The 26,341-nt window shown below is 42.6% G+C and overlaps 1 protein-coding gene across 4 annotated transcripts in view; it reads left to right on the top strand.

Moving 5' to 3' along the window:
- LOC112264648 (RNA polymerase II subunit A C-terminal domain phosphatase) overlaps positions 1-26,341 on the top strand; it is a 128,908-nt gene that overhangs the window by 4,075 nt on the left and 98,492 nt on the right. For 3 of the 4 annotated variants that reach the window (XM_042295502.1, XM_024441395.2, XM_024441394.2), the window contains 7 exons: positions 426-509; positions 672-765; positions 941-1,069; positions 1,234-1,384; positions 6,186-6,276; positions 7,070-7,236; positions 15,510-16,685. In XM_042295502.1, coding sequence (XP_042151436.1) covers positions 426-509; positions 672-765; positions 941-1,069; positions 1,234-1,384; positions 6,186-6,276; positions 7,070-7,236; positions 15,510-16,685 — 1,892 coding nt within the window. The remainder of the gene's footprint in view (positions 1-425; positions 510-671; positions 766-940; positions 1,070-1,233; positions 1,385-6,185; positions 6,277-7,069; positions 7,237-15,509; positions 16,686-26,341) is intronic. The other variant, XM_024441396.2, reaches the window with a different exon arrangement.

Raw genomic sequence — 26,341 nt, forward strand, 5'->3', positions numbered from 1 at the left:
GTGGATATCACAAAATTTGGGAGAAAAAGGGGCTAAAAAAAATATGGTCATATCATTTAGCTATTTAATTTTGAATTGTAGGGCCCATGTAGGTATCCCAAGAAAAAAAAAAATATATATATATATTATATATTGAATTTGACCTTTATGACTACACCTATTTAACCCCTTTTCTTTGTTGGCACACATCCTGTGACACTTGTGAGGGTTGTAGAGCAAAATGGAGAACACCATCATGTTGGTGAGCGTCAACTTTCCATAGTGGTGTATTAGTTAGTCGGCCAAACAGTTCGTACGCTGCGTACGTCTCCTGGTCTGACCGACAGCGCTGTAGCTCGGCCACTTTCCACGGGTGCGTCTATAAACTTAAGGATTTTAAGGGGGAAACTATTATGCTGTGGTCTCAAGTGCATCTTCTCTTCCAGTGTTGTGGTTGTAAGAGTAGAAGAATGCAGCCATCCCATTGTGATGAAGGGCCTGTGTGCTGAATGTGGCCAGGACCTCACACAGTAAGTGTACACACGCACACAAACAAACACAAAGTTATTTCATGCTAGAATTTCAATTGGCATATTCAAAACATTTTAACAAATGGGCCTAACTCTTAGTTGTAGGTTACCTCTTATCCATTGAGTATGCGTTGCTAAGTGGATCCTCTCTTTCTCTCTCAGGATGCAGACCAATAATGGGAGGCAGCAGGCTCTCATCTCCACGGCAAATGTTTCCATGGTGCACAGTGTCCCTGAGTTGATGGTCAGCTCTGAGGTGAGGTTCGGGGGTGTCATGGCACTAGAAGATGTTTCCTCTGATGATAATGTGACCTTGTAGAAATACCTCTGTCGTTGGAATGCAACTTTTCAATTTAATAGAGACAGTTTTGTTGACGTCGTGGGCCCCCTTTTTATGAATGCCGGGTCTGTGTGATTTGTCCCCCACACAGCAAGCAGAGCAGCTGGGCAGAGAGGACCAGCAGAGACTCCACAGGAACAAGAAGCTGGTTCTGATGGTTGATCTGGACCAGACCCTGATCCACACCACCGAGCATCACTGCCAGCTCATGTCCAACAAGGTATGTGTATCTGAAGTCCTTTTCTCTGGCCTATGAAAAATAGGTTGTTTGGTATTTCTATGTCCCAGGCTTTGCTGAGGGTTTGGTATTAAATAGTATATAATAAACCACTGGTGGTTATGTAGCTAGAACAAAACATTGATGGTTCTGCTCTTGTTCCACAGGGAATCTTCCATTTCCAGCTGGGGCGGGGGGAGCCCATGTTACACACGCGACTGCGTCCGCACTGCAAAGACTTCCTGGAGAAGATCGCCAAGCTCTACGAGCTGCACGTCTTCACCTTCGGAAGCCGCCTCTATGCACACACCATTGCAGGTAAGTACACACACCAACACTAGCAGGCACAACATTTAACTCTGATAATTACGCCTACGTTGAATCACTATATAATTAGATGTACAGTAAGTAATGGAAAAAGTATCAAACGTGCAAAAAAACAGTCATCACGTAAATGCCAAAAGTGTGTGTGAGAGCACAGAGTCTAAATGGCAGATTCATTTAAACACACAATCATCTAGGAGAGAGGGATACCTACTCAGTTGTACAACTGAGTGCGTTCAACTGAAATGTGTCTTCTGTATTTAACCAAACACCTTTGAATCAAATCCCCAAGCTGACAAGGTAAAAATCTGTCGTTCTGCCCCTGAGCAAGGCAGTCATCCCACCGGGCCTACATCCTCTGTAAAATCACTACGTAACTATAGATCTAGACTTAATGCTTGAATGTTGTCTGTATTATAGGTGAGAATTGTTGTATTTTTTAAAATGTTTGTCTATACACTGTCTGGATTTAGAAGTTAGTCACCTAACAAGACAAACAGACATGTCTCACTATGATTGATCTCAGAATTGTAGAGGCAAATCCTGAGCTTGAAGTCAGTGGCCACTAGAGGGGAGAATTTACCTTCAGTTTGTGACAGGTTCATTCGATACTCAGATTCTCTGGGGCTGTGTCACATATATATCGTCTATATAGTAGGGAGGTGCATCTTTCCGTTTTGAGACGATTTAAATATCTATCTAGATACAAGAACGATTTGGTTTGATTAGAAGAACGAATCCGTGCGATACGATTCGATGCGCTAACATTTGTTGCATAAATGCATTTGTTTTCCATTCTAAATAAAAATCTGCTGATGGAGCTCATGAGCTGGGCTTCTGAGCTGGATCTGTCTGAGCTGACTTCTCTCTGTGTGTAAATTATTTATTTGGGTGTGTTCCAGTGGTAAGCCTAACAAGCTTTACTATTTTTATTTGACAAGTTTTACTTCACTACGTTCCTAAAGAAAAGAATGTACTTTTTACTCCATACATTTTCCCTGACACCCAAAAGTACTTGTTACATTTTGAATGGCTCGCTTTACAGGAAAATGATCCAATTTACGCACTTATCAAGAGAACATCCTTGGTCATGTCATCCCTACTACCTGATCTGGCGGATTCACTAAACACAAATGCTTTGTTTGTAAATTATGTTGGTGTGACCCTGGCTATACTTCAATTTAAAAAACAACATTGTGCCATCTGGTTTGCTTAATATAAGGAATTTGAAATGGTTTATACTTTTGATACTTAAGTATATTTAAAACCAAATAGTTTTACTCAAATAGTATTTTACTGGGTGCCCTTTACTTTTTCTATTAGGGTATTTTTATTTTTACTCAAGTATGACTATTGGGTTACTTTTTCCACCACTGGCCGACCTGTAGGCGAAAATCAGCGAGGGAACGTCGGACACTGTGGTGTGGAGGTTTACGTGGGACAGATGTTTTGGTACCGTGCCCGTCCGCTCCCGTGATATTTCGTACCATGACCGCCTGCCTCCGCAGGTTGTTTTGGATACATCCCACCTGCTCCAGCCAGATCTCATCTAGCATCTGCCCACTGTCCTGCCCACTGTCCTGCCCACTGTCCTGCCCACTGTCCTGCCCACTGTCCTGCCCACTGTCCTGCCCACTGTCCTGCCCACTGTCCTGCCCACTGTCCTGCAATGTTAAAATTACACATCTACCGTCTTACTCATTTCGAATTTGCAATAAATGTGATTTCATAAGATATTTACATGTTTGGAATAAAGTCGTTTTATTAAAACACTCCCATGTAAACAAACTCATTTGAAGTAGCCCAGACAAAAAGTCACAAAAGTCACCAATCATATTAGCCATTATTTCATTACCTTTAGAAAATGACGACAGACTTTCCAGTGAGAACTGCAAGCTGATAATTGGTTTCATAATTCCTTTCATATCGGATAATTGTTTTTGCCGCCACTGTTTGGAGCAGGCGCGCGAGCCGGTTGTGTAACCACGCCCCAGTTAGAGGCGAGGAGAGGGACACAAGCGGCCAGAATGACAGAGGGATTTGTGTAATAAGTGGTTTTATAACGATTCATAGCGTATTGAAAACGGTGGAACGACCGTTATGAAATAATTGGTCTTTCTGACCACCCGCAGCATGGACCATTCCGACCATGCAGCACACTTCTCTGTCGGGTCCTGCGGGCAACTCTGGAGTCCCACAATAAAAACAGGGCTCTACTATAGTGGGTTTCCCAACAGCTCGGCTCAGATCAATCTCACTTGACAGTAAATTATAATGCACGTTTGAGCTTTTTATGAATCTAATTATCTGCATTTGGGTTACAGAGATGAACTTTGGCCCGTCAAAGTTTGGAGACTATCTTTCGCTATCGATTAGATGTTATTCTATCATGAATGCCTATGCTGAACGTTGGAAGTGAATGAATAATGAATGTAGTAATTAGTCTGTGGCGCATGGAGGTCACTGTGCATCTGTTTCTCCAGGTAGATGGGTTTGTTGTTGTGCTTTAGTAGACACCTGCCCACCTGTGTTCTCTCTTCTCTGTGGTTTAATAGCAACCAGGTAGCGAGGTGTTTGTTGTGCAGTGGGGATGTAGATGCTTCATCAAAGCCTGTCTTTGTTGCTCCTCCAGACACGTATTATTGTACAGCTTCTAAAGAGGAACTGATAAGACCCAGCCTGCATTTAGTTCTCATCTCAAAGCCTTGATGTTTTAATGAGCCCACTGAGTATACAGAGACCCTCCATCTCTCACACACACACACCGATGCCAAGCAATTTCATTTGAGATTAAATTGAAGAACTTGTGTAGCAAAACAACATGAGATTTGGCTCTAAATTGACTCAAAAGCTTTGTTGGAATGCTACTCCGTGTAGCTCCAGATGGCCAGAGAGTAATGGAAATTGGCTGTTTGGCAAAACGGCACCTTCACTTTTCTGAATACATCCTGCTTTTCCACGGAGCTCTTTTAAATAGGATGTTTAATGCAGTCGAGTCTGCTCTCTGCTGTGGCCCAGCATGCGGAACCAAACCCCCTGCCACACTAACCAAGCTCTCTCTGTCTCTCTCTCTTTTATTTATATGTGTGTGTGTGTGTGGTGTGTGTGTGTGTGTGTGTGTATATATATACACATACACACAGTGCCTTGCAAAAGTATTCGGCCCCCTTGAACTTTGCGACCTTTTGCCACATTTCAGGCTTCAAACAAAGATAAAACTGTATTTTTTTGTGAAGAATCAACAACAAGTGGGACACAATCATGAAGTGGAATGACATTTATTGGATATTTCAAACTTTTTTAACAAATCAAAAACTGAAATTGGGCGTGCAAAATTATTCAGCCCCCTTAAGTTAATACTTTGTAGCGCCACCTTTTGCTGCGATTACAGCTGTAAGTCGCTTGGGGTATGTCTATCAGTTTTGCACATCGAGAGACTGAATTTTTTTCCCATTCCTCCTTGCAAAACAGCTTGAGCTCAGTGAGGTTGGATGGAGAGCATTTGTGAACAGCAGTTTTCAGTTCTTTCCACAGATTCTCGATTGGATTCAGGTCTGGACTTTGACTTGGCCATTCTAACACCTGGATATGTTTATTTTTGAACCATTCCATTGTAGATTTTGCTTTATGTTTTGGATCATTGTCTTGTTGGAAGACAAATCTCTGTCCCAGTCTCAGGTCTTTTGCAGACTACATCAGGTTTTCTTCCAGAATGGTCCTGTATTTGGCTCCATCCATCTTCCCATCAATTTTAACCATCTTCCCTGTCCCTGCTGAAGGGAAAGCAGGCCCAAACCATGATGCTGCCACCACCATGTTTGACAGTGGGGATGGTAGTGTTCAGGGTGATGAGCTGTGTTGCTTTTACGCATTGTTGCCAAAACGTTCAATTTCGGTTTCATCTGACCATAGCACCTTCTTCCACATGTTTGGTGTGTCTCCCAGGTGGCTTGTGGCAAACTTTAAATTACACTTTTTATGGATATCTTTAAGAAATGGCTTTCTTCTTGCCACTCTTCCATAAAGGCCAGATTTGTGCAATATACGACTGATTGTTGTCCTATGGACAGAGTCTCCCACCTCAGCTGTAGATCTCTGCAGTTCATCCAGAGTGATCTTGGGCCTCTTGGCTGCATCTCTGATCAGTCTTCTCCTTGTATGAGCTGAAAGTTTAGAGGGACGGCCAGGTCTTGGTAGATTTGCAGTGGTCTGATACTCCTTCCATTTCAATATTATCGCTTGCACAGTGCTCCTTGGGATGTTTAAAGCTTGGGAAATCTTTTTGTATCCAAATCCGGCTTTAAACTTCTTCACAACAGTATCTCGGACCTGCCTGGTGTGTTCCTTGTTCTTCATGATGCTCTCTGCGCTTTTAACGGACCTCTGAGACTATCACAGTGCAGGTGCATTTATACGGAGACTTGATTACACACAGGTGGATTGTATTTATCATCATTAGTCATTTAGGTCAACATTGGATCATTCAGAGATCCTCACTGAACTTCTGGAGAGAGTTTGCTGCACTGAAAGTAAAGGGGCTGAATAATTTTGCACGCCCAATTTTTCAGTTTTTGATTTGTTAAAAAAGTTTGAAATATCCAATAAATGTCGTTCCACTTCATGATTGTGTCCCACTTGTTGTTGATTCTTCACAAAAAATACAGTTTTATATCTTTGTTTGAAGCCTGAAATGTGGCAAAAGGTCGCAAAGTTCAAGGGTGCCGAATACTTTTGCAAGGCACTGTGTATATATATCCATTTTAAAGATGCTCTTCTGGTGTGTCTAATTTTGCAGGCTTCCTGGACCCTGAGATGAAGCTGTTTTCCCACAGGATCCTGTCCAGAGACGAATGCATCGACCCCTTCTCCAAGACAGGGAACCTGAGGTCAGACCTGGCTCTCTGTCTGGCAGAGCTGCTAGCACATACTGCTTTGGGGTCCATGCAGCACACTTTTGACACACATACTAATAGCGATTTCAGCTCGGACATTTTAAGAAGACTCTTTCCAATATGAAAAGGACATGGCTGATATGTTATCTTTAATTTTGACACTTTGGAGAAAAGGCATTCACTCAAGGAAGATCTCCTGTGGAATTGGGAGAAACTGATTTCCGCTCAGCCACTACCGCTGAAGAATTCAACTGAGGGAATTAGTGTTGATTAAAACCTGGCAGCAGTCAAGTCATTTGAAGTCACTTGGTTGTCCCCACAGACAATACAGCGCTATAAAACTGAGCCATCCAGCTCTAGCATGACTGTGCTATAGATGAGCAGAGGGAATAGCCCATCGCCATGCAGCATTTCTTCTAATCAGTGACTCCTGTTATAGGAAGCCTTTTAGAACACCATCCTCAAAGTCTTAATGGTAGAAACTGTGGTTGTATAGTTATGATGTTCAGATAATTATTGGTAAGAGTGAGAGCCAGAATTCACTTCTAACCTGGAGGGGTAGTCCTTCACAAATAGCAGCCTATTCCCTTAAAATTACTTTTGACCAGGGCCCATAGGTTATAGGCTACCATTTGGGATGTAGCCTAAGACTGGATAATGGTAGAGCGAGAGCCTAACATTTTGCTCTGTTACTGCCAGTTTAACTTAGATATAACTCTTTCTTTCTGTCTCTTGTGCTCTCTCTCTCTCCCTAATCTCTCGCACTCTCTTTATCTCTACCCCTCAGGAATCTGTTCCCATGTGGGGACTCGATGGTATGTATTATAGATGACCGGGAGGACGTGTGGAAGTTTGCTCCCAACCTGATCACTGTGAAGAAATACATCTACTTCAAGGGGACAGGAGACATCAACGCCCCAGCCGGGTCTAAAGAGGCTCAGCAGGGAAGGAAAGGTACGGTATACAGGGTCTGAAGACAATGAGCTTAACCGAATGGTTGACATTTGTTGTGAACTGGTCAATAAATTATGAAGCACAGTGATCTATTGAAACAATCCTTATAAGGGCATTTAGTGCTTTGTCAGTCTTACAAACACTCAACAAAAAAAACACTACAAACTTAAAAACCCTCTGGTGACCAAATTCAGAGAGGCTGTGGTTTGGTGAGCGCTTAAGGAATGTGAACTCATCCTGGTTCTCTGGCTGCAAATGGAGTTCTGGTCACAAGGTACCCCTAATCACGTCTCACTGTTTTGATTTAATTTGCATCAACCGATGCACCACTTTCCTGTGTGGTAGGCTGCAGTGGGAGGGTGAAGCTTTTAAGAAAATGTTTGTGATACGTAACTGTTATGATCCCAATAGATGGGGTGGCAGGAAGGTGAGGGAGTTAAGGTATGTCGTTAAGTTATGATCCTCTCAGCACAGAGGCGAGAGGGAGAAGGCATGGAGGTGACAGGGGAACACTTAGCGATCTTTCTGTGAGAATGCTGTTAAACTCTACCTTTTTAGAACCATGAGAATAGCCAGGAAAATTATCATAGCCAAAGGCCAGGGTTGAGCAGAATCCAAATACTTTTTTATCAACTCTCTGAATTAATCAATCTGATCTGTTATAAAGAAGGAATTGGAGCGACCAAGCCTTAACACCTAATCATCAACACTGTATTCATACTCAAGCACCAAGCCTGGGTAGCCATAATGAGATGGGTTCATCTGAACCGTGATTACCATCTTAGTCTCAGGAGGGAGTAGGGAAGGCATTGGGTTCTTTTCTCACAGAGCCTCTCATAGAGGAGATCTGTATAGAGATTTTTTTGATTAGCAGTAGAGATAAACCGGACAAGCCACAAAGGATGGAGAGTGCTTCTCTGGGCTCCCTGGAGAATAACACACACACACACACACACACACACACACAAACTGTTAGATCAATTAGGGAAGTGCTGCTGATTTCCGTCACATCACATAGACTAGGGTTTAATATTTTCCTGGTATTTTACAAATGTTCCGTCCCGAGAAGAATACATCACTTTCTCCTTTGGTAACCCGTTATTTTCCGCCAAAACAGGTAGTGTCATTCTAAAACAAAAAAATACACTATATATACAAAAGTATATGGACAGCCCTTCAAATTAGCGGTTTCAGCTATTTCAGCCACACTGTTGCGGACAGGTGCATAAGATTGATCACACTGCCATGCAATCTCCATAGGAAACATTGGCAGTAGAATGGCCTTACTGAAGAGCTCATTGACTTTCAATGTGGTACCATCATAGGATGCCACCTTTCCAACAAGTCAGTTTGTCAAAGTTCTGCCCTGCAAGAGCTGTGCCGGTCAACTGTAAGTGTTGCTATTGTGAAGTGGCAATGTCTAGGAGCAACAACGGCTCAGCCGCGAAGTGGTAGGCCACACAAGCTCACAGAACGGTAGTGCTGAAGCGCGTAGAGCTTAAAAATCATCTTTCCACACTCGCGACCAAGTTCCAAACTTTCGCTGGAAGTAACGTCCGCACAATAACTGTCGGTCGGGAGCTTCATGAAATGGGTTTCCATGGCCGAGCAGCCGCACACAAGCCTAAAATCACCATGCGCAACGCCAAGTGTCAGCTGGAGTGGTGTAAAGCTCGCCGCCATTGGACTCTGGAAACGTGTTCTCTGGAGTGATGAATCACGCTTCACCATCTGGCAGTCTGACTGATGAATCTGGGTTTGGTGGATGCCAGGAGAACGTTACCTGCCACAATGCATAGTGCCAACTGTAAAGTTTAGTGGTGGAGGAATAATGGTCTAGGGCTCTTTTTAATGGTTCGGTCTAGGCCCCTTAGTTCCAGTGAAGGGAAATCTTAACACACACAATGACATTAAAGACGATTCTGTGCTTCCAACTTTGTGGCAGCAGTTTGGGGATGGCCCTTTACTGTTTCAGCAAGACAATGCCCCCATGCACAAAGGGAGGTCCATACAGAAATGGTTTGCAGAGATCGTTGTGGAAGAACTTGACTGGCCTGCACAGCGCCCTGACCTCATTGAACACCTTTTGGATGAATTGAATCTGACTGCAAGCCTGGCTTTATTGCCCAACATCAGTGCCCGACCTCACTGATGCTCTTGTGGCTGAATGGAAGCAAGTCCCTGTAGCAATGTTCTAAGATCTGGTGGAACGCCTTTCCAGAAGAGTGGAGGCTTTAGTCGAAGAAGTACTCCTGGCGCCCGTCGTCGTAGTCATCACACACCTCCATGATTTCGTTCAATGAGCTGAAATACTCCCAAGTTTTATAATGCTCTTTAGAAGCAGCAAGACCTATGCACCGATTTGTCTTTTAAATCTTGCACCCAAAGACTTCTGATTATGGACTATTCATTATCGAAATGAACACAGGAATTCTTGATTCTGTTGATTTTATGCAACCTGGTCCCGCCCACGTTGATGACGACTGAACACACCCTTAGTTACCACCTCCCGCTGGTTCTCCGGGGGAAAATAGAAGGGCGTGAACTCTTTCTCAGTGCTGCCTGCTAGGAAGGCCACCTCCTGGTACATCGCTGATTCTCCTCTGGAGGACCTCGAGGGTCCTGGTTGAGAGGTGGGGGGGTTCACTGACCGACTGGGTTGGCAGGGACCTCACCCATCCAGGAGCAGGGTTGGGCTCTATGGAAACAAAGCAGATGAAAGAAAGTTTAGACATAGAAATGACTTCCACTGGTTTATTGGGACGGATTACTTCAGAATCTCAGGATGAACCAGATACAAGTCACTCTTCAGGCTCCTTTTGTCCCCTCTTTCTCTCGTCACACCAACAAGTTTTGCATCAGCAGGAACCCTGATGCAGAGAGAGGAATTCGTTAAGTTGTTGTGGTATTTAACGCATCGCTGAGGGCCTAAATGAGATGTTTCTCTTTAAAGGATTGTTTATCAAGGTTCACTAAATTAAAATAAATACAGAGCAATTAGCTGTGGAATGTCGACAAAGACCAGAACAAACTGTTTGGATATACTTGGTAAAACTTCCCGTGATTAATCTTTCACGGGCCATTGACTTTGTTTAGGACAACAGAAAAAGTGCAATTAATTCTGTAGCAATAATGTCTTGTTTTAATCTTCTTATTCCAACAGATTTTTATATCAGTATAACCACAGCTTCAGCTGATGAAACAAACTCCTAAAATGTGGCACTTTCCAATGGCACCTTCCAGTCTTACGACTGACAGAATGCAGCTCTGTGTAGCGAGGGTTAAATGATTCATACAAAGCCAAATTAGATCACAGTGAACTACTGTCAGCCACAAAACTCCTCTTCATGATGCAGCCTCACACTAAAGCTTTAATCAGTTTCGTTCACGAGAATGTTCTGAACCTCAAAACAGGACACATTGTGACTGTTGGTGAATAAGAGGAAAACTTTACAAACTCTTCCAAAAAATTTTTAGATACTGAACAAAATTATGAATGCAATTTACAACAATTTCAAATATTTTACTGACTTAGTTCATATAAGGAACCTGTCAAATTAAATAAATGCATTCCCTAATCTATTAATTTCACATGGCTAGGAACACAGATATCCATATGTTGGTCACTGATACCTTTTTAAATAAAAGGTAAAAAGTAGGGGTGTGGATCAGAAGCAGTCAGTATCTTGTGTGACCACCATTTGCCTCATGCAGCGCAACACATCTCCTTTACATAGAGTTGTTCAGGCTCTTGATTGTGGCCTTTGGAATGTTGTTCCACTCTTCAATGGCTGTGCAAAGTTGCTGGATATTGGCGGGAACTGGAACACGCTTTTGTATGTGTTGATCGAGAGCATCCGAAAAATGCTTAATGGGTGACAAGTCCGAGTATGCAGGCCATGGAAGAACTGGGACATTTTCAGCTTCCAGGAATTGTGTACAGATCCTTGCGACATCATGCTGAAACATGAGGTGATGGTTGGGGATGAATGACATGTCAATGGGCTTCAGGATCTTGTCATGGTATCTTGCTGCATTCTAATTGCTGTCAATAAAATGCAATTGTGTACAGATTTTCCACACGCAAAAAGAAACGTATTTGTCTAAAATTGTTCTACTTTGCCAAGATAATCCTTCCACCTGACAGTTTTGGCATATCAAGAAGCTGACTAACCAGCATGATCATAATGCAGGTGCACCTTATGCTGGGGACAATAAAAGGCTAAATTTGTCACACAACACAATGCCACAGATGTCTCAATTTGAGGGAGCATGCAATTGGCATGCTGACTGCAGGAATGTCCACCATAGCTGTTGCCAGAGAATTTTATGTCTATTTATCTACCATAAGCTGTCTCCAATGTTTGTCATCAAGGCAAAGGGTGCTAAAAATCCAAACAGATTTTGGCAGTATGTCCAACCATGCCAGCCCAGGACCTCCACATCTGACTTATTCACCTGTGGGATCGTCTGAGACCAGCCACCCGGACAGCTGATTAAACTGAGGAGTATTTCTGTCTAATAAAACTCTTTTGTGGATAAAAATAATTCATTGGCTGGACATGGCTTCCCAGTGAGTGGGCTTGACTCCCAAGTGGGTGGGCCTCTGCCCACCCATAGCTGCACCCCTGCCCAGTCATGTGAAATCCATAGATTGGCGCCTAATTTATTCATTTAAATTGAATGATTTCATTATATGAACTGTAGATCGTTGAAATTGCGTTTATATTTTCGTTCAGTTTGTGTGTACACACACACAGTATACTAAACATTAGGAACACCTTCCTAATATTGAGTTGCACCCCCTTTTGCCCTCAGAATAGCCTCAATTCATCTGGGCATGGACTCGACAATGTGTCAAGCTTCCACAGGGATGCTGGCCCATGTTGACTCCAATGCTTCCCACAGTTGTCAATTGGCTGGATGTCCTTTGGTTGTTGGAGCATTCTTTAAACACACAGTAAACTGTTGTGTGAAAAACCCAGTAGCGTTGCAGTTCTTGATACAAGCCAGTGCGCCTGGCACCTATTATCATCCCCCTGTTCAAAGGCAAAAATCTTTTTTCTTGCCCATTCACCTTTTTATTTAGTTTATTTTGCAAATATTTTCTTAACTTAAATACCTGTTGTATTTGGTGGCAAATAAAATTTGATTTGAATGGCACACATACACGTGTGTGTGTGTGTGTGTACAGTATATGACAGGCTACTTCACATTATGCATGACAGAAAAACATAAGCCCATAGATGTAGCTTGCTTGGGTAAATAAATGAAACTAGCTCCAGTAGGCTAATCTTTTTTAGTGGGAACTGTATTCTATTATATGTACTGGAATTATGCACATCGTTCTAACCATGATAAAGCAGGAAGAGAACACGTGATTCTGGTGCAACACATGCGGCCTACAAAGTTACAACTAAGGGCTAGCAAATGTTATTTTAATTTGCCAGTATAATCGGTCCTATTTGTATAAGTAGCCGGCTGAGACATATACCTTTTCATAATATTTCCCCTAATGTTATTAGCCTACCTCCTTTCTCTCGTTGCTTCATTCCTTCCTCGCATTCAAATGAAATTAAATCTGTTTCTTTGTCCTTTGTCATTCTAATGATATCCTTGAATAATATCAAACTAGATTTGGATGCAGAAGGCTTTCACTTCTCTTCACAAAGATTTATTCAATGTTTTATGGGTCTGAATAAATAACTGTTTAACTGAGTTCTATTGGATGCTCTGATTTAAAGCAAAGATTTAAAAATATTTATATGATCTTTCCAATAAAAATAAAATAAAAAACAAGTTCACCCCTGTAAGCCAGATGGAGATGTGTAAATTAGACGTGCATTTGGTCTTTATATTACTGTAGCACAAAATGAAAAAGTTACCATGGTGAGATGATGGGCCTACATGTATTGTGAACTGAGCTCTGTAATGAGCTGCCTGTTCCCACCCATGGTCTGTCACCACCCATGGCCTGTTCCCACCCATGGTCTGTCATCACCCATGGTCTGTCCCCCCCCCTGGTCTGTCACCACTCTGACTTCCCACCCTGAAAATTCATCACGCAGAGGCTGTAGAGAAGCCAGATTTTTACATCTATTTCATTCTATGCTGTTCATATAAATAATGTATTATAATTTACTAGTTTCTGCTACCAGACTCAGTGATGGGCATATTTATGTTTTCAAAATAGTGAGTAGATTTACTGAGAGGATAAAGTGCTTTGGAGAACATTGTCTTGAGGTATGCACTTTTTAACCATAGTTTTGATGCATATAATGTTCTCAATGCTGTGGTTTAATGCCTCAGAGTGGCCACAGGTCAATTTGCCTTCATTCAGTTACACCTCCTAAAACATAGTGTTGGGAAAAAGAACCCAAATTGTCATACTTAAGTAAAAGTAAAGATGCAGTTGAAGTCGGAAGTTTACATGGACTTAGGTTGGAGTCATTAAAACTTGTTTTTCAACCACTCCACACATTTCTTGTTAACAAACTATAGTTTTGTCGGTTAGGACATCTACTTTGTGCATGACACAATTTTTTCCAACAATTGTTTACAGACCGCTTATTTAACTTATAATTCACTGTATCACAATTCCAGTAGGTCAGAAGTTTACATGCACTAAGTTGACTGTGCTTTTTTAAACAGCTTTGAAAACTCCAGCAAATTATGTCATGGCTTAAGAAGCTTCTGACAGGCTAACTGACATCATTTGAGTCAATTGGAGGTGTACCTGTGGATGTATTTCAAGGCCTACCTTCAAACTCCGTGCCTATTTGCTTGACATCATGGGAAAATCAAAAGAAATCAGACCTCAGAGAAAAAAATGGTTCCTTCCACAAGTCTGGTTCATCCTTGGGAGCAATTTCCAAATGCCTAAATGTACCACGTTCATCTTTACAAACAATACTACGCAAGTATAAACATCATGGGACCACGCAGCCGTCATACCGCTCAGGGAGGAGACACGTTCCGTCTCCTAGAGATGAATGTACTTTGGTGCGAAAAGTACAAATCAACAACCTTGTGAAAATGCTGGAGGAAACCGGTACAAAGTATCTATATCCACAGTAAAACGAGTCCTATATCGACATAACCTGAAAGGCAGCTCAGCAAGGAAGAAGCCACTGCTCCAAAACCGTCATTAAAAAGCCGAAGAACACCATCCCAACAGTGAAGCACGGGGTGGCAGCATCATGTTGTGGGGTTCTTTGCTGCAGGAGGGGCTGGTGCACTTCACAAAATAGATGGCATCACGAGGAAGGACAATTATGTGGATACATTGAAGCAACATCTCAAGACATCAGTCAGGAAGTTAAAGCTTGGTCGCAAATGGGTCTTCCAAATGGACAATGACCCCAAGCATACTTCCAAAGTTGTGGCAAAATGACTTAATTACAACAAAGTCAAGGTATTGGACTGGCCATCACAAAGCCCTGACCTCAATACCATAGAACATTTGTGGGCAGAAATGAAAAAGCATGTGCGATCAAGGAGGCCTACAAACCTGACTCAGTTACACCATCTCTGTCAGGAGGAATGGGCCAAAATTCACCCAACTTATTGTGGAAGGCTACCTGAAACATTTGACCCAAGTTATACAATTTAAAGACAATGCTACCAAATACTAATTGAGTGTATGTAAACTTCTGACCCACTGGGAATGTGATGAAATAAATCAAATCTGAAATAAATCATTTGGAAAATAAAGTGGTGATCCTAACTGACCTAAGACAGGGAATTTTTACTAGGATTAAATGTCAGGAATTGTGAAACTGATTTTAAATGTATTTCGCAAAGGTGTATGTAAACTTCCGACTTCAACTGTACCTTTTTAATAGAAAATTACTGGAGTAAAGTTAGTCACCCAGTAAAATAGTGTTGAGTCAAAGTATTTGGTTTTAAATTAACTAAAGTATTAAAAGTATAAATAATTTAAAATTCTTTTAGGCAAACCGGACGGCACCATTTTATTGTTTTTAAAATGTACGAATATACAGGGGCGCACTCCAAGATTCAGAATTCAGTTACAAATGAAGCATGTTTGTTTAGTGAGTCCGCCAGAGCAGAGGCAGTAGGGATGTACAGATACCATAAACTACTTAGGTAAAAGTACTTGAAAGTACTACTTAAGTACTTTTACACCTCTGCTAAAACAACTTAAATGGAAGGTTTTCACAGACACCTTCTAGTCTAGTGATTTTAAGTGGCAAAATGTCTGTGCGTGTGTTTTAATATGCTAATTCTCAACTTGTGATGTTTTACCCTAGCAGGCAGCCAGGCCAGCCGACCAGCAGAGGCCTCAGAACCAGCAGTAATGTCAGGGACAACAGGGCCTAAAACAGGACCATCTGGGGGGTCGTCTGCATCAGAGGAGCAGAGTAATGGTCTTAAGAAACAACGGGCCAAAGACCACAACAATGGAGGGAGGGGGGAGTCAACAGCACCCTCAGCCACTCAGGGTTCAGCAGCTAATGAACGGACTCAACCGGACGGTGGCGAGGCTGTGGAGGAGGAGCGGGGTCAGGGCGAGGGAGCCGAGGCCAGCGCGGCAGCACAGGTGAGCGACAGGATGAATGTGAAAGATGAGATGAAAGCGGAGGGGAATGGAGAGGGGAAGGATGGCAGCAGGACATTGGGCTCAGGGGAGGAAGCTCCCCTTCCGGGTGGGGTGAACTCATCCTCCACTCCTCTTCCTCCATCATCCACTCCTCCAGACCTCCATGAGCCCAACAGCAACCTGGACTTTGACCTGTCCAGCGACAGTGACGCTGACTCGCTTACGGGTAAACCCACCTCATCAGACAACGAGAGGGACGGGGTGTCCAGCCAGACCAAGAAGTCCAAACAGGAAGGGGAGGAGCAGGCAGCAGTAGAGGAGCCATCAGGTGGGGCTGGAGGAAGGGAGAGTGAGAACAGCTCCGCGGTAGTAGGGGAGACCTCAGATGAGACATCTGGGTCAGAGGTTGTCTTCCCTCCAGACCCCGAGCAGGAGAACGGGCGCTTAGAGAGGAGGGAGGCTGAGACAGAGTCCCAGAACAGTGAACAGTCAGGAGTCACCATGGGGGAGGAGTCTCTGGACCCGAGCATGGAGGAGGAGGAAGAGGAAGAGAAAGGGGAGGTGGACGTGGACAAGGATGACCACCTCATCTACCTAGAAGAGGTGCTGGAGCGTATCCATGGAGAGTACTACGCCCGCTACAGCGCCTTCCTCGGGAAGGAACGCCCAGAGATGCCTGACATCAGGAAGATCGTCCCGGAGCTGAAGGCCCGGAGCCTGGAGGGCACCACCATTGTGTTCTCTGGACTGTACCCCACCAATTACCCCATGGAGAGAACCAGGGAGAATTACCACGCCAAGGCCCTGGGAGCAAAGATAGGAAAGGGCCTCCTGCTCCGCTCTAAAGACCCTGGCAGAACCACACACCTCATTGCTGCTAGAGCAGGTGAGTTACTACCTACATTGCCTTTGGAAAGTATTCACACCCCTTGACTTTTCCCAAATTTTATTGTCTAACAGCCTGAGATGTTGTGTTATTTGACCTACACACAATGCCCCATAATGTAAAAGGGGAATTCAATTTACAAATTAATCTTCAGTCAATAAGCATTCAAACCCTTTGTTGTGGCAAGCCTAAATAAGTTCAGGAGTAGAAATGTCCTTAACAAGTTGCATGGACTCTTGTGTGCAATAATAGTGTTTAAAATGCTTTTTAAATGACTACCCCATCTCTGTACCCCACACATACAATTATCTGTAAGGTCACTCAGTCGAGCTGTGAATTTCATGCACAGATTCAACCACAAAGACCAGGGAGGTTTTCCAATGCCTCACAAAAAAGGGCACCTATTGGGAGATGGCTACAAAAAAAAGCAGTCATTAAAAATACCTTTTGAGCATTGTGAAGTTATGAATTACACTTTGGATGGTCTATCAATACACCCTGTCACTACAAAGATACAGAAGTCCTTCCTAACTCAGTTGCCGGAGAGGAAGGAAACCACTGAGGCCAATGGTGACTTTAAAACAGTTAGAGTTTAATGGCTGTGATGGGAGAGAACTGAGGATGGGTCAACAACATTGTAGTTACTCCACAATACTAACCTAAATAACAGAGTGAAAAGGATAAAAAAATATTCCAAAACATGCATCCTGTTTACAACAAGGCACTAAAGTAATACTGCAAAGAACTTTTAAGTCCTGAATTCAACGTGTTATGTTTGGGGCAAATCCAACACAACACATCGAGTACCACTCTTTTTTTCAAGCATGGTGGTGGCTGCATCATGTTATGGGTATGCATGTAATCAGCAAGGACTAGGGAGTTTTTTTTAGGATATAAAGACACAGAATAGAGCTAAGCACAGGCAAAATCCTAGAGGAAAACCTGGTTCAGTCTGCTTTCCAACAGACTGCGAGACAAATTCAAGGCCAAGTTCAAGGCCAAGTTACCAAAACAACATTGAATGTTCCTGAGTGGCCTAGTTACAGTTTTGACTTAAAGCAACGTGAAAATCTATAGCAATCTGGCAATAATCAACAACCAACTTGAGAGAGCTTGAAGAACTTTCACAATAATAATGTGCGTATATTGTACAATCCAGGTGTGCAAAGCTCTTAGACTTACCCAGAACGACTCACAGCTGTAATCGCTGCCAAAGGCGATTCTATCTTGTATTGACTCAGGGGTGTGAATGCTTACGTAAATGAGAGATTTCTATATTTCATTTTCAATAAATTTGACATTTTATAAAAACATGTTTTTACTTTGTCATTGTGGGGTATTGTGTGTAGATGGGTGGGAAATGTAATTCATTTAGAATTCAGGCTGTAACACAAAAAAATGTGCAATAAGTCAGGTGGTGTGGATACTTTCTGAAGGCACAGTATATGAGTATATAAAACATTAAGAACACCTGCTCTTTTACAGACTGACCAGGTGAATCCAGGTGAAAGCTATGATCCCTTATTAATGTCACTTGTTAAATCCACTTCAATCAGTGTAGAAGGGGTGGAGGCAGGTTAAAGAAGGATTTTTAAGCCTTGAGACATGGATTGTGTATGTGTGCCTTTGAATGGGGTATGGTAGTAGGTGCCAGGCGCACCGGTTTCTGTCAACTGCAATGCTGCAGGGTTTTCACGCTCAACAGTTTCCCGTGTGTATCAAGAATGTTTCTCTTCTCTTTAAATGACTAAGTCTGTATCAATCATTGTAAGAAACATCAACAGCCTGACTTGCCACTTTGTTTGGTAAGCCAAGTGGTGCGGCTGGGGAAGAGCATGCAGTTCTTTTGGAGCATAGAGCATTATCCCCATTTGTGGTCCTCTCAGATTTGGGGTAAGCTTTTTGTATCCTATGTGAATAGAGGCTGGTACAGGTATCCATGGTTTGTCCTCTGCTGAACTCTTGCCTACAAAGAAACATCAAGTTCAGTTACATCTTCATCCGTTTGACGTAATGAGAGGAAATCAGATCAGTGACCTGAACTAATAGAAAAGTCTGTATGAATTTATTCAAGTCAATACTCTGCTTGTTGAGTTGCAGCCTGATCAAACTTTATTATGATTTATTTGAACAGAATTCCATCATTAATCCATGGCCTTGGATATTATTTAATTAGAATAACAAAACCTTACTCTGAACTTTGGTTCATTGAATTTTAATCAGATTTTTAAAATTCATTTAATTAATAATAGAGTAACAACTCTGTTTGGGGAAGCGCAGAACATCTCTGAAGTATCTCAATTCTAGTTATCTGTGGCCTGACAACACAAGTCTTCATCTCATTCTGTAGAATTTCTCTGGAGTCCAGTTATTATAGCTGCTCATTTCCAAACAGGGCTTATCCTCTTTACAGAAGCGCATCTTTAATGTAATTGGTAAACTGTTCTTCTGTGTAATAGCCTTGGCCTAATTGTAGAAATATGCTCTTTTTGATATCCAGCATGATGTAGCCTAATTGGGCTAAATTATAAACTTTTATTTTTCTCAAGATGGTGTAGCAGCAGGACATGTTTGTTTTTGTCACGTGTAAAAAAAATCTGCATTTATCACCTTTTTATATACATTTCAAACTCTTTTTTCCATTTTTTTCTTAAATATACCTTCCCGCAACCCGCCTCACCCAACGTGGTACGGATCTGCTATTTTTTTTAGACCTTATAACTGGAACCTCCATCAGGAGCTAGCCTTCAGAAGCTAGCTAGCTAATTAGCTACTAGCTATTTAGTCATTGTTAGCCACTGTTAGCAGTCTTTACCTTTTAGCACAGTCACCAGCCGCTTTAGCCCGGATAATAACGCGCTGTGCAGACTGGCAGATATCAGCCCTGAGCATATTGGACTGCTTTTTTCCCCCACTACATCACCGGATTCCTGCCGCAAACCCTGGACCATGGCACCGGATCACCGCAGCTAGCTAGCTGCTACCGAATGGCTATCGTGGCCAACGCCCTTGTCCAGAAGCAAGCACCAGTTAGCCTCGAGCTAGGCCCATTCCCCCAGCTAGCAAACAAAGTACACCAACTACAATACCTCTCTTGCCAATTGGCCTGGACCTTTTGTCGACACGGAGCCCCACCGATCCATCACGACTGGTCTGCTGACGTATTTCGGCCGATGTGCTCTCAACCGGCCTCTGTTGTTGATGTCGGTGAGGACCCAGCTACTTTCCCCGGGCCGCTAACTCTGAGCGCTGTGTCTCCCGCTCTGCCTAGCGTAGTGACGACTGCGGAGCGGCTCCCTGTTTCATCCATTGCTGCTTATTGGACCCTATGATCACTCGGCTACACAGCTGATGCCTACTGTTCATTAACACGGCACTTCATTTTGTTTATCTGTCGGCCCCAGCCTCGAACTCTGGCCCTGTGTGTAGCTAAGTGACCTTCTCTGCCCATTCATCGCCATTTACCTGTTGTTGTTGTTGCTGTCTTCGCTATTTAACGGTTGTTGTCTAGCCCTCCCAATCATCACCTGTGATTGCTTTATGCCTCCCTCTAATGTTAATATGTTGTATACTCCTTGTATACTCTTGTTTAGGTTAGCTCTCATTGTTTTGTTTTACCGCGGAGCCCCTAGTCCCGCTCTACATGCCTCGGTTACCTCCCTTGCACCACCCCCCACACATTCGGAGACTGCACCTAGTTTTACTGGGGCTTCCAGAGATGCAGCCTCTCTTATCGTCACTCAATGCCGAGGTTTACCTCCACTGTACTCGCACCCTACCATGCTCTTCTCTGGGCATTATGCCCTGACTCTGTCCTACCACGCTGTTAGTGTAATTTAATTATGCCAATGTGCTTTCATTAATTGAAAACCCTTCATCTATTTTATGAGAATTTGTAAGATTCTTGTTTGCATAAAATAGATGGAGACCAGTCTTTCTAATAATAGGTAACAGAATTTATCATTATCGATCACCACTGAGCTGGCAGTTCTAATTAACAGAAAAGACAGTGAGTGCATTCCTAGGTTATCTAAAAACCCCAGAGCTAAGTTTCTGTAGGTTCAACCATAGGTTAACGACCTGATGTGTTTACACAGTCCCCAACCCATTCGTTTCTTCCTAGTTGGAATGGTGTTCATTAACTTTAATTACTCCTTGTCCGTGTCACACAATCCCATCGTATGAACTCATATTGTTAATCAGATATAATAAAACAGAGTATAAAACAGATTATTTTATTTGTAACTAAGTTTACTTAGTTACAGTTTCATTTAAAATGATTTGTTCAGTCATTTAATCATAATTTTACCAACACACGCCCAGAAGTCTGCTCCTTTTTAATCTGTTCCAAACACACTAGACGACCAGTTCTTATAGCCTTTAGCCGCACCCTTATCCTACTCCTCCTCTGTTCCTCTGGTGATGTAGAGGTTAACCCAGGCCTTGTGTGTCCCCAGGCTCTTTCATTTGTTGACTTCTGTAACTGGAAAAGCCTTGGGTTCACGCATGTTAACATCAGAAGCCTCCTCCCTACGTTTGTTTTACTCACTGCTTTAGCACACTCCGCCAACCCTGATGTCCTAGCTGTGTCTGAATCCTGGCTTAGGAAGGCCACCAAAAATTCTGACATTTCCAGCCCCAATTGCAACAGTTTCCGTCAAGATAGAGCTGCTAAAGGGTGGCGGAGTTGCAATCTACTGTAGAGAGAGCCTGCAGAGTTCTGTCCTACTATCCAGGTCTGTGCCCAAACAGTAAGAGCTACTACTTTTAAGAATACATCTCTCCAGAAATAAGTCTCTCACTGTTGCCACTTGTTATAGACCCCCCTCAGCTGCCAGCTGTCCCCTGGACACCATATGTGAATTGATTGCCCCCCATCTATTATCAGAGTTCGTACTGTTAGGTGGCCTAAACTGGTATGCTTAACACCCCGGCCGTCCTACAATCTAAGCTAGATGCCCTCAATCTCATACAAATTATCAAGGAACCTACCAGGTACAACCCAAAATCTGTAAACATGGGCACCCTCATAGATATCATCCTGACCAATTTGCCCTCTAAATGCACCTCTGCTGTTTTCAGCCAGGATCTCATTGCCTGCATCCGTTATGGGTCCGCGGTCAAACGACCACCCCTGATCACTGTCAAACGCTCCCTAAAACATTTCTGTGAGCAGGCCTTTCTAATCGACCTGGCCCGGGTATCCTGGAAGGATATTGACCTCATCCCGTCAGTAGAGGATGTCTTGTTGTTCTTCAAAATTGTCTTCCTCACCATCTTAAATAAGCATGCCCTTTTCCCAAAACATTTTGAACTAAGAACAGATATAGCCCTTGGTTCACTCCAGACCTGACTGCCCTTGACCAGCACAAGAACATCCTGTGGCGCACTGCACTAGCTTCAAATAGTTCCTGCGATATGCAACTTTTCAGGGATCAATATACACAGTCAGTTAGGAAAGCAAAGGCTAGCTTTTTCAAACAGAAATTGGCATCCTGCAGCACTAATTCCAAAAAGTCACACGGTCACCACCGATAGATAAATCCACAATAATCGAGAATATCAATAAGCATTTCGCTACGGCTGGCCACCCCAACCCCAGCCAACAGCTCTGGACCCCCGCAGCAACTGGCCCAAGTCCCCCCCCAGCTTCTCCTTCACCCAAATCCAGGCAGCTGATGTCCTGAAAGAGCTGATCTTGATCCCTACAAAACAGCTGGGCTAGGCAATTGGGACCCTCTCTTCCTAAAATTATCCGCCGCCATTGTCGCAACCCTTATTACTAGTCTGTTCCAACCTCTTTCGTATCGTCTGAGATTCCTAAAGATTGGAAAGCGGCCGCAGTCATCCCCCTATTCAAAGGGGGAGACACTCTAGACCCAAACTGTTACAGACTTATATCTATCCTGCCCTGCCTTTCAAAAGTTTTCGAAAGCCAAGTGAACAAACAGATCACCCACCATCTCGAATCCCACAATACCTTCTCCACGATGCAATCCGGTTTCCGAACTGGTCACGGTTGCACCTCAGCCACGCTCAAGGTCCTAAACGATATCATAACCACCATCGATTTAAAAAACATTACTGTGCAGCCATCTTCATCGACCTGGCCAAGGTTTCGACTCTGTCAATCACCACATTCTTATCGGCAGAATCGACAGCCTTGGTTTCTCAAATAACTGCCTCGCCTGGTTCACCAACTACTTCTCAGATAAAGTTCAGTGTGTCAAATCGGAGGGTCTGTTGGAGGGCCTTTTGCAGTCTCTATGGGGGTGCCACAGGGTTCAATTCTCGGGCCGACTCTTTTCTCTGTAATATCAATGATGTCGCTCTTGCTGCGGGTGATTCTTTTATCCACCTCTACGCAGACAACACCATTCTGTATACATCTGTTCTTTCATAGACACTGTGTTAACAAACCTCCAAACTAGCTTCAATGTCATACAACGCTCCTTCTGTGGCCTCCCACTACTCTTAAATGCTAGTAAAACTAAGTGCATGCTCTTCAACCAATCTCTGCCCGCCTGACCCGCATCACTACTCTGGATGGTTCTGACTTAGAATATGTGGACAACTACAAATACCTAGGTGTCTGGCAAGACTGTAAACGCTCCTTCTTAACTCATATTAAGCATCTCCAATCCAAAATTAAATCTAGACTCGGCTTCCTATTTCGCAACAAAGCCTCCTTCACTCATGCTGCCAAACATACCCTCGTAAAACTGACTATCCTGCTGATCCTTGACTTGGGCAATGTCATTTACAAAATAGCCTCCAACACTCTACTAAGCAAATTGGATCACAGTGCCATCCGTTTTGTCATCAAAGCCCCATATAATACCCACCATTGCAACCTGTATGCTCTCGTTGGCTGGTCCTCGCTACATATTCATTGCCAAACCCACTGGCTCTAGGTCATCTATAAATCTTTGCTAGGAAAAGCTCCGCCTTATCTCAGCTCACTGGTCACCATAGCAACACCCACCCGTAGCACGCACTCCAGCAGGTATATTTCACTGGTCATCCCCAAAGCCAACACCTTCTTTGGCTGCCTTTCCTTCCAGTTCTCTGCTGCCAATGACTGGAACGAATTGCAAAAATCACTGAAGTTGGAGACTTCTATCTCCCCCACTATAACTTCAAGCATCGGCTGTCAGGGCAACTTACCGATCGCTGCAGCTGTCCACAGCCCATCTGTAATTATCTATTATTAATCCAACCAACTACCTACCTCATCCCCATATTTGTTTGTTTTTTTCTGCTCTTTTGCACACCAGTATTTCTACTTGCACATCCTCATCTGCACATCTATCACTCCAGTGTTAATTGATAAATTGTAATTACTTAGCCACTATGGCCTATTTATTGCCTTACCTCCTTACTTAATTTGCACACACTGTATACAGATTTTCTATGGTGTTATTGACTGTTTATCCCATGTGTAACTTTATCTTGGCCAGGTTGCAGTTGTAAATTATAACTTGTTCTCAACTGGCCTACCTGGTTAAATAAAGGTGAAATAAAAAACAAATTCTTATTTATAATGAAAGCCTACCCCAGCCAAACCTGGACGACGCTGGGCCAATTGTGCGCAGCCCTATGGGACTCCCAATCATGGCCAGTGATACATCCTGGATTCGAACCAGGGACTGTATTGACGCCTCTTGCACTGAGATGCCGCGCCTTAGACCGCTGCTCCACTTGGGAGCCCAGTACTGGACTTTTATTTAATATAATTTATTCCTTACTTTAACGTTGCATCCATTAAATGTTTGGCCTTTGTGTAATTATTTGATATATTATTGCATACCAGTTCATGTGACTAACTCAGATATTGTTCAGTGACTATTCCTCAGGGATGTCTCGTGGAAACAGAAGGGATGGATACATACGTAATGTTGTGGTAGGGTCAGGTGAGACTAGACCGGGTCAGCGTCTTGGTTCTTTCTGCTCTGCTGATTATGTCTTTGGCGGTTATGGTATTTTGGGTAATGATTAATTGTCATGCAAATGACCACTGTTATTTTCACTTTTTACTTTTTTGTTGATCTAAAAACAATATTGCAATACATCATAATGAATATTTAAAAAATTGCTACAACATACTTAATGAATACAACGTACAGATTCCGTGACACCGCTGTCTCAAAAACAAGGGATTTTGACTGGTTGGACCTAGAGGTCGACCGATTATGATTTTTGAACGCCGATACAGACTATTGGAGGACTAAAAAAAGCAGAGACCTATTAATCGTCCAATTTCTTTTTTTATTTTTTATAATAAGAAAATAAAAAATAAATAATAATAATTTAAAAAAATATATAGATATATTTAATGACAATTACAACAATACTGAATTAACACTTATTCTAACTTAAATAGTAAATAAAAATAAATTTAGTCTCAAATAATGAAACATGTTCAATTTGGTTTAAATAATGAATAAACAAAGTGATGGAGAAGAAAGTAAAAGTGCAATATGTGCCATGTAAAAAATTTTTTTTTTAAAGCTAACGTTTAAGTTCCTTGCTCTGAACATGAGAACATGTGAAAGCTGGTCGTTCCTTTTAACATGAGTCTTCAAAATTCCCAGTTAAGAAGTTTTAGGTTGTAGTTATTATAAGACTATTTCTCTCTCATGTGTATTTCATTAACCTTTTGACTAGTGGATGTTCTTATAGGCACTATAGTATTGCCAGCCTAATCTCGGGAGTTTAACAGCACTGTGCGTCCAAGCATTGCGAAGAGCTGCTGGCAAACATAGGAAAGTGCTGTTTGAATGAATGCTTACGAGCCTGCTGCTGCCTACCATTGCTCAGTCAAACTGCTCTATCAATTATCAAATCATAGACTTAATTAAAATACAATAAACATACAGAAGTACGAGCCTTAGGTCATTAATATGGTCAAATCCGGAAACTATAATTTCGAAAACAAAACATTTTATTCTTTCAGTGAAATACGGAACCGTTCCGTATTTTATTGAACAGGTGACATCCATAAGTCTAAATATTGCTGTTACATTGCACAACCGTCAATGTTATGTCATAATTATGTGAAATTCTGGCAAATTAATTACGGTCTTTGTTAGGAAGAAATGGTCTTCACACAGTTCGCAACAAGCCAAGTGTCCAAACTGCTGTATATACCCAGACTCTGCTTGCACGAACACAAGAGAAGTGACATAATTTCCCTAGTTAATATTGCTTGCGAACATGAATTTATTTTAACTAAATATGCAGCTTTAAAAATATATACTTGTGTATTGATTTTAAGAAAGGCATTGATGTTTATGGTTAGGTACATTGGTTCAACGACAGTGCTTTTTTCGCTAATGCGCTTGTTAAATCATCACCCGTTTGGCGAAGTAGGCTGTGATTTTTTTTTTTATAAGATAAGTTTAATGCTAGCTAGCAACTCACCTTGGCTCCTTGCTTCACTCGCGTAATAGGTGGTCAGCCTGCCACGCAGTCTCCTCGTGGAGTGCAATGTAATCGGCCATAATCAGTGTCCAAAAATGCCGATTACCGATTGTTATGAAAACTTCAAATCGGCCATGCCGATTAATCGGTCGACCTCTAGTTGGAACTTTTGGAAATTAATGCGAATCGCAATCACAGTACCAAATCACAATACATATAGATTCGCAATACAT

This window comes from Oncorhynchus tshawytscha, linkage group LG13, assembly GCF_018296145.1.
Source record: "Oncorhynchus tshawytscha isolate Ot180627B linkage group LG13, Otsh_v2.0, whole genome shotgun sequence".
Lineage (NCBI taxonomy): Eukaryota > Metazoa > Chordata > Actinopteri > Salmoniformes > Salmonidae > Oncorhynchus > Oncorhynchus tshawytscha.